General features: G+C 39.0%; 1 protein-coding gene across 2 annotated transcripts in view; it reads right to left on the bottom strand.

Annotated features, from left to right (window-relative positions):
* Positions 1–231: 231 nt before the first annotated feature.
* Positions 232–8,949, bottom strand: part of DCUN1D2 (defective in cullin neddylation 1 domain containing 2) — a 29,817-nt gene continuing 21,099 nt past the window's right edge. For both annotated transcript variants that reach the window (XM_019746573.3, XM_019746574.3), the window contains exons 5-7: positions 5,525–5,607; positions 3,728–3,824; positions 232–2,341 (exon numbers count right to left, since the gene is read on the bottom strand). In XM_019746573.3, coding sequence (XP_019602132.1) covers positions 2,262–2,341; positions 3,728–3,824; positions 5,525–5,607 — 260 coding nt within the window. In that variant the 3' untranslated portion in view covers positions 232–2,261. The remainder of the gene's footprint in view (positions 2,342–3,727; positions 3,825–5,524; positions 5,608–8,949) is intronic.

The following is an 8,949-nucleotide window of genomic DNA, read 5'->3' as shown; positions in this document are numbered from 1 at the left end:
CAACCATATTTAGCACATTATGCGATTCTTAAAAAGAAAACGAAATGACTGAAGCCATCAATTTGGGGACATGCTCATTGGACTAGGGTGGTCGGCTGTGCACAGGTGGGAATGTCCCTGCAGGGGCTAGTTTACTGTGCTTTAGAAGTGGCTTTCCCGTCAGTCCCAGGACAAGATCAAGACCCTGACATCTAGTGGTGATTACGTGAGCAACCAAAAATAGAATTAAAATAACATAACACCAGAGAAAATAATTTATTTTAATGTTTCCAAAGTTCTTAGCATTTTCACAGCATGCATGACTTAAATGTATATAATAGAAGAAAAAGAAACCCACAATTTTTTGAAGAGCCTTTGTCCGATGACTAATGTTTTGATATCTATTGATAAACAAGTGCAGAAAACATTTTTCCCCATGTAATTTTAATCTGAAGAATAAAAGAGTCCCAGACCTCTACAATTTATACAGGGTTATCTGAGTTCTATGTCCTTCTCTGAGTAGAACACTTACATGTCAAGAATACGTGAAGCCCTGAAGGATGCTAAAATTGTTGGTTTCTATTAAAGCTAGCTTTTCTTATATAAAATAAATGCTCTCTTGGAATCACAGACTTACATATAGAGATGACCCCACTTTTCCTTTTGCAGACATAGCAGTGGAGGCCTGGGAGAGGTGAAGTGACTTACCTGGGTCCTGCACCTAGTTTGGGGCCGGGGACCCCAGCCTAGACTGTGGTCTCTAGGCCTCCACGCCTTTCCAATCCTCCACGGCCTGCTGCCCTCTTTGACTTACTATATGTGAGCTATTTATATTTCCTATTCAAAAATATAAATAGCTCACATATAGTAAGTCTAGGCAAGCCTCATGGTATACCTGGGTGTTTCCTAAACCACGGAGTGAATCGCATTTTTGAAAGTCAAATCAAACTATACATTTTAGGCACACTTCCTGTTTACAGGAAATCTGAAGTGAATTTCCTCTCTCCCATGAAATAACCTCAACTTATCTGTTGCATAAACTGGGTTGTGGGTGGACAGCAGGCACATTTGTGACGTGAAGGTCTTTCAAATCTGAGGTAGGGTCCACACAGTGACCTTCAAAACTCTACACAGAGCTTTTCCAAAAGAGCAGGTGCGTCGCAGGCCTCCGGCCTTTGGACTACACGCCATTTATCCGTGTTGTCCTGGACGGTCGTCTCTGACAAGGCAAACACCAGAGAAATCAGATGGCGACGTGAGGCCCACACAGACTTCCGCACGTGAATGACGTGAAGGTTTCCGGTTTGGTTGGTTGTTTTGGACAATGATGTGTATTTTAGCTTCCAAACGTGCACAACCACATGGAGGGCAGGAGGGTGGACGTTGTGGATGTTACACACAGTTGAAAGGAACCAACTGACTTGATTTTTTAAATCTCTGTAATTCGTCATTCATTAAAGAAATATTTTTCATGGAAAATGTCTTTTTAAATGTAATAAAATACATTTTTTAAAAAGCATACTTTACGAAACTTCTTAGGAAGTTCAAATGACATTATTAAAAGTAAAATAGACCTGCTGACTTGTAAACAGTTTAAAATAAAACTTCCCTGGAATCACATACTACACGTGCCATCGCTGTGCAAACTGTAATGTCTATTAAAAACTATAAAATGATTTTCAGATGAACATCTAGAGAAAATTAAAGGAAAAATAGATCTGGTAAATCTAGATATTTGATAATTCAAAAAATATAAATCTTGAATTCCTGGCACCAAGTTTAAAAAATGTTAGAATCCACGACAAGATCTTCTTCTTTTGGGCACATTTTAAACAGCTTTGACTTGTATAAAAATACAACATCCTACCAAGGACACAAATACTGTTTTGTTTTGTTTTTTAAGTATAATTACATAGAATTCAGCAGAGTATGGTAACTGCTGGTGTTCACCTTAAATCATGAGTTAACAGCATGCTCTGCAGTCCTGCAAACAGGCTCTAGGTTACTTTTTCATAAATATAAAAATCATGCAGAAATCTCTTAAAGCAGCAGCTATGTGACCCATCGCCAGACATTCTGAAGCAGCTCTCTCCTGAGGGTCTCCGTACGGTGTCCACAACCAGTCACCCTTTTCTTTAAGCAGAGTGAGATGGTCATTCCAGTTTCATGACTGGTCAAGGATGACTTCTGAAATCGGTGACACATGTGCACAGTAACTGACCAAAATGTCTCCTTGCAGGACGCAGTTCATTTTCTAATCCTAATCCATCTTCATTTTCTGCCTAGAAAGGGCTCTGTTTACCACCTGTGACTACTGGCCGTGCGTATTCTACAAAATCATCTATAAGAACAGGCCAGGCTCCTAAAGGAAAACAAACAGATTTTTTAAAATTAATGTTTTAGAGCAATACTTTTATATTCAAAGCACTTTTTTCATAATCCAACATTTACATTTCAAGAACTCCAATGATTTTAAGTTTCAGTTAACAGCTAAAGTTACCCATTTCTTCCGCTCCAGCCAGACCAGGGCTGGCAGGTACTGTGCGCTCGTGTGGACATGGCCCTCTAACGAGGGCGGCACAGAGGGCTAGCTGGCCCTTTGCTCCCCCTGCAGCCTCATGGCCCTCAGCCCTTGCACCAGGCTGTCAGGAATGGACAAAGGACCCTCTGCCTTCCCAGGCTGAGAGATGCTGCCCCTTTCCTCCTGAGTTCTGGCTCCTAGGGATGCTGTTTTCTCCCTGAGCTGTGCCTCCTACCCCAGTCCAAGTGGCCCCCTTTTAAAGGCCCGGATGCTCAGGTACCACGCAGTGGCCAGCCGTACACTCACTGCTGTACATGTTGGCTCCTTTTTATGTCAATGTGCCTTGTCTCACCCACCATAGCTAAAGCTCCTGGAAGCAGGGCTTCTGTCTGAATTCAACTATATTTACCCACTGATTTGACACATACTGACAAAGTGCCTCCTTTGTGCTAGTGGGGTGTGACATACTGAGGACACAGAGAGACAGACTCTATGCCAACAATTACCACCAGGGTGGAGAGCACTGTCACTGAAGAGCCTTCACTTTCTAGAACAAAGAGGAGTGATGAGGAGGCTGCCCAGGGGGTTACCTCCTAGCTGGGCACGGAGGAAGCAGGCAGTAGGTGGGGTCCGGACACGGCGCATTCCTTCCCTAACGTAACAGAGCGCCCAGCAAGCAGTAGGCATTCAATGTTCCCTGACTGAGTGTCCTGAAACATTTGGGGTTTGGGACTACTAAATATGTGATTATGTTCATGCAAGTAAACATATACTGGAATCATCAAATACGCTTAAATAGCCTAACAGCCTAAAGCATCGAATGGGTTTATGCACTTGGAGCAGTGATTTCCAAACACCTGTCTACTGTATGGTTCTGCCACAGGGCTCTCTGCATGTCCATTTTTGAAATGCTTTAGTTTAGGGAACTGTCTTCTTGATTTACATAAACACGAAGCCCTATTTTTCTTTTGTATGATTTATAAGACGTAATAAAGTGAATATTAATATCATCATTACTCCCATTTCACTGATGGGGTAAGGCCAGGAGTCAAGTGGGACCAATCTGACCCTAGGGTTTGTATTGTTGTCACTGTCCTACACTCTAGGTAGGACCTGTCTGATCCACGGTCTGTATCTACCATCACTGTCCTATGCTCGTGGGGCAGGAAAAGGTAGCATACGTATCAGCATCTCTGGCCATCATCTGAAGTACTGTAACTCTCGTACCTTCTTCGTCATAGTTAGACATATCATCTGCAATCATATTTCCAAAATCTAGCAGAAGATTCCATGTGTCCCTTGGGATTGATCTTTTGTGATGTTCCTAATACATAAGAGAAAAAAAGCAACAAGATTTAAGATACAGACTTAACTGTCAGTTGTCCTAGTGGCCTAGTTATCTCAGTACATAATTTAATGAGAAATAAGTATCAGAAGAAAATTGTTAAACGTTAAAAATAGTGCTTTGGATAAATGTTAAGAGCTACATAATACTAATGTGCAAATATAGAAAGTAGACATTTAAAAAAAACATTTAAAATATTAAAATGCAAAGATTATAAACTCCTGTCAAACAGAAGGGCAGCATTTTAAATCTCTTTCCCTAACCCCCAAATCAATTCAGAAACAATGAAGGACAATAGGCTAGTTGTATTTTGACACATAATGTTTCTATATACTACGTAGTTCTTACAATGTGTTGGGACAATTTTCCGTAAACATCTTTGTTATTTAATATGTCAGATATACAAAAAATATACCAACATCTATGTTCTCTTATTCAGCATCCAGCTGCAGGAGGAGGGTGGAACCTGCAGCCCTGGGCACTTCTCTCTCCTGCTCTTTCTTCTTGCGGAGGTCCTCGTCCTCCTGAAGTCTGCATTTATCATTCTCATGCCTGTCTTTGTACATATAGTACATGCACATATATTCATAAACACCTTATAAGCTTGTCTTCTGTTTTAAAACATTTATATAATGGCTACCAAATTGTATGTAGTCTTCTGCAACTTTTTGTTCCATTCAGACCTGCTCTGAAATGTATCCAGCCTGACGCGTGTAAATCTAGACGAATCTGTTGTCCCTGCTCTGCAGTTGCGTCCTCCTGCTTTTACACTCTTGAGCTTTTCTCCACCCTCTGACTGATGGGCAGCGTGGTTGTTCCCGATGTGTTGTCATTACAATGACCTGGGAGCTCTCCGACCGTCTTTGCACATGTGTGCGCAGGTTCTCTGTGGAATGTCTGCAGTTGAGGTTACTGGCCTCAAAACTAGTAAGTCATGGACCAGAGTAAATGTGACCTGTTGTTGGGAAGCTGAATCTAGGCATTCCCACACTAGTCCAAGGAGGGCCTGAAAACACAAGTGCTCTGAATAGAAGGGCTCGTCCTCGGCCAGGTTAGGCTCTATGCTGCGAGGATGATGGCCTCCGCTCACGTTCACGGATGGAACTGACAAGGGAGAGGTGGGGCACACTGATAGCATGACCACCTGTTTGGGAGCTGGGATGCTCCACGCACTTCAGATAGCCCCCAGCTACACCTGCTCCCCTGACTTCATGCCAGGAGGACCCCTCTCCTTAAGAAGGCGCAGCGTGACTGGAAAGTCTGCCTCCAGCACAGATGGCTCTCGCCTAATGGGGCCAGCTGTGCCCTCTTTTCCTTCTAAGCCTCATAAAATACATCTTAAAATGGTATCAGACTGTGAACCCACACACAATGGCAAGGTTTCACTGGACAACGGATACAATCCATCGTCTGAAACCCCAACCTAGAAGTTGGTAGCCTGGAGCCACTTTCGAAGTCAGGCTTGGCGCAGCCTAACCTAAAACTCAGCAGCTGCATGCTCTGCAGGTGGCAGAACGATGTGGCGACTTGTCGGCTACCTGGGGATCTCTGTGTAGCACTTCTCTTTTACCACAGTGCCCACACGTGATACTTTGGTTAGGTAAGATGGAGAGCCACATAACCTGCAGACCACCCTCTTCACACTGGGCATGCACAGCAAGAAGCAGGGGGACACTTACCAATAAAAAGGTGTTCCAAAGATCTAAAAACTTAAACCTTCCAGATAATACTAAATTCCAATATGCAACCGCCATTTCTAAATCTGGCAAAAAAGAGAGAAAGAGCAGTTAATAAATCCCAATTATTTTTTCCACTGCACAAAAAACGACCACTTCTTAGCACACTGATAATTCACTTACTCAATAAAATTCAGTAGTCTTACCCAAGAGTAATACGAGGCCTAATCGAAGTGTTCTGAAATTGTGTGTAATCTAATTTTATAACTCTAGAGGCATGTCTTCAAAAAAGGATTTGTGTATTACATTATTCAGACATATAAATAATTATCTCTGAATTCATTTGTTTCAAGGACTCTCATTTTCATACTATCAGGCCATCTTTAATTCTAACCAACATGGATATTATTAATGCATATCATTTATTTTTTAAAAACAGACCAATGTACTTTCTAAATGATGAACTACAAGTTAAACACTTGTTTAGAAAGGAACATAGGCTTTTCAAATAGATCTGCCTTGCCACTTAGAACTACAACAGAATCTGATTCAAAATCATAAAAACACTGTAATGACTTTGAATTTCTCAAAGCATAGTCAAGACAAATAAGCAGGCTTAAGGAAAATGACTTTCATTGATGTAAGGATATTTAAAAATGTAGACTGGTTACTAATCAAAGTCAATGTCCTCCTTTTTTCCTGACTAGAAAGGAATGATTATTTCACAATTTCTAAACAAACCCAACCTGTAGGGCTCAATCTTAGATGATGTCTTAATGGAATATGAATGCTGAGTTTTAGAGCTGCATTAGAATATGATCCCCAATCCATTATTTTTGGAATACTGATTCATCTTCTGCTCACTAGAAGTTTAATATATATTTCTTTTTAGATGCTTAATATAGCAAGTACAGAAAGAGACTGAGAAGTTTACTTCTTAAGATGGATAACCTTTAATCATGTTGAACAGTGCTCATGACTTTTAGACAATAAAAGAACAGTGATAATGAAATAATTTCCTAATTATGTTTACTTATGTATATCAGATAAACTAACGTGAGAAGCGTTTGAGTAAATATTTAAGGTAGCAGATTATTTTAAATGCAAAATACTGAACACTTTTCAGAAGATTTTCATCTAAATTTTGTTTGGTCCTACATGGACAAAAATTATTCAAGTTACAGCTCTGACCTGAGATTTCCAGGGTCAATTATTATTAAAATTGGGTAAGCAAAAGAGATGTATGAATAGTAAGCGACTGTCAGTAAAAATGCCTATATTCCCTGTATTTAAAGTCTATTACAGACTTTCTCAGTCTTAAATACCTTGGCGTCTTCATCAGAAAGAAAGCAATTGTCAGAAACCGGTCGTATGGCGGCTCGCTGAACCTTCCCTATGGGGGCCCGCAGTGTGATGCTAAGATGATTAGTCTTGTCCTGCTAAGTCTACACCCGTATCACTTAGGAAGGACTTTAATTGAAATCTATACTCAACTCATCTTAATGATGAAAAGTCTCACACTGAGAAATGGAGGGAAACCTGGGGAGGAAAGAAAAATAGTTTTATGGCAGACCTTTAATCTAGTTACTTTTGGATTAGTTTGGTCCTAGTTCTTATGAAGTTCCTCATTTGTATGTTTGTAAACCACACGACTAAAAGTAAATGTATGCATTTTCAATATTTAGTATTACCTCTGTAAAAATGTTTCATATTGTCTTCAGGGACTTAGCCATTTGCAAATTAACAACAAAACCCCAGATGACAGAACTTGAGAACTGAAATCAAGAACAATAGCTATTCTAGTGGCTATGAAAAAGAATCTTTGTAGCAGCTATTTTCTTTCCAATAACCTCTGCTAAGGCTTATCTCCTGAGTAAGAAAATGTTTACAAGGTATTACTATCTAAAATTTATATTTGTGGTGCTCTAATTTAGACTTAGATAATGAAGATACCCTATCAAAAAGTTAACTGATTTCAGACTCTAGCCAGTATGAAATGATGTCAAGCTTCTGACATTAAAACAAAGAGTCAAATAACTTTAATTATCTTTTTTATTAGGTTGACCATCAGTTAAGTACAGGCTAAAGAATAATCAGGCATAAAACAATACAGTACACATAATCTTAGACACACAAACTTGAATGACATGAAGAATAAACCTCTCTTTTGTTGGTTGCCCTTTTCTACTGCTGTCCATGCTTTTTTCTAGGAACATTTGTATCAATCTCTTTAATTTATATTTAATCCTTCAGAAGATAGACCACGTAACATACTTTGGAAACTGTAAAATCAATCGTTGTGTTTTGTGTGTACAGTCATAAAATTATTCATCTTGCTTTATTTCCTTTTTTCAAAAGTCCTCAAATTACCTTCTAAAATAGAGACTGTAATGTATTTGAAATATTCAAATAATCTAATCATTTCCTGAAGAGGCTATTATTTTCTTTACTATAATTTCATATTCTTTCAATTACTCTCATGAAGCAAAGAATCAAAAGCAGTAACTGTTCTAATTCTCTAGTGAGTGATTCTGATAAACATTTCGGTGTCTACAGATATAAACTAAATAAGAAGATAATAATTTTCTTAATAATTAATTTTAAGAAATTAATTTTCTTAATAATTTTTTCTTAATAAAGGAATTACCATACATGCCACCTTTTTTTGCTGCCCGATGCTAAGGAAAATCTACCAAAAATAGAGGCTAAACATATTAGGCTCTGTATTGTAAAAATGTTTCAAAACATTCCTTACCCTCATACTGACTTTCTTTGAAATATTTATGAAGAAAGAAACTAAATTTTTAAACTTGAAATCGGGTAATTAATTTAGAGCCTCTTAGACATTACTATGGATTTAAAATGTTTGTCGAATGTGGTTGACTTCAAATGGCACTGATGTTGTAGGATTTACAGGGCTGGGTCTTAAAAGGTACACAGCTCCCACCTGTCCTGCCCATGAGAGCTGTGCAGCCTCCTTTTGAAGTACGATAATAATTACACTCAGACCTGAATCAGCCACATTTTAGAAAGCGTGGAAAGGAGTATTTCTTGTTCAGGAGAATATTATTTAGGAGAAAAAAAAAATCAGGAAATGGAGAGAAGTTTAAAAAAAAAAAAAGGCAGCATAAGAAGAAATAATATTCATGGCAGAAAGAACCACCTGTTGGGAACATGGCACTTATCCTCGCCAAATGACCAAGTCTTCTCACAGACATCCCAAGAATGCTGAATGAGCCCAACCCAAATCTTCTTTAGTACTGTTATTCTGTTGTCTATTTGTTTGTTAGGTTCTAGAAAAGACCGGTAATGTTTCCTTGAGAACATTGATGATTGTAACTGGGCAATCAAGGTCCAAACTAAAAAAGGCTTTAATTTTTAATGAATATTTTGCTTTAGCCTCTTAAAAAGGAAGAGAGTAGAAGAAA

Source organism: Rhinolophus sinicus, chromosome 16, assembly GCF_057876585.1.
Source record: "Rhinolophus sinicus isolate RSI-liver-muscle chromosome 16, RSI-T2T, whole genome shotgun sequence".
NCBI lineage: Eukaryota > Metazoa > Chordata > Mammalia > Chiroptera > Rhinolophidae > Rhinolophus > Rhinolophus sinicus.
This window is presented reverse-complemented; position numbering and strand designations above follow the sequence as displayed.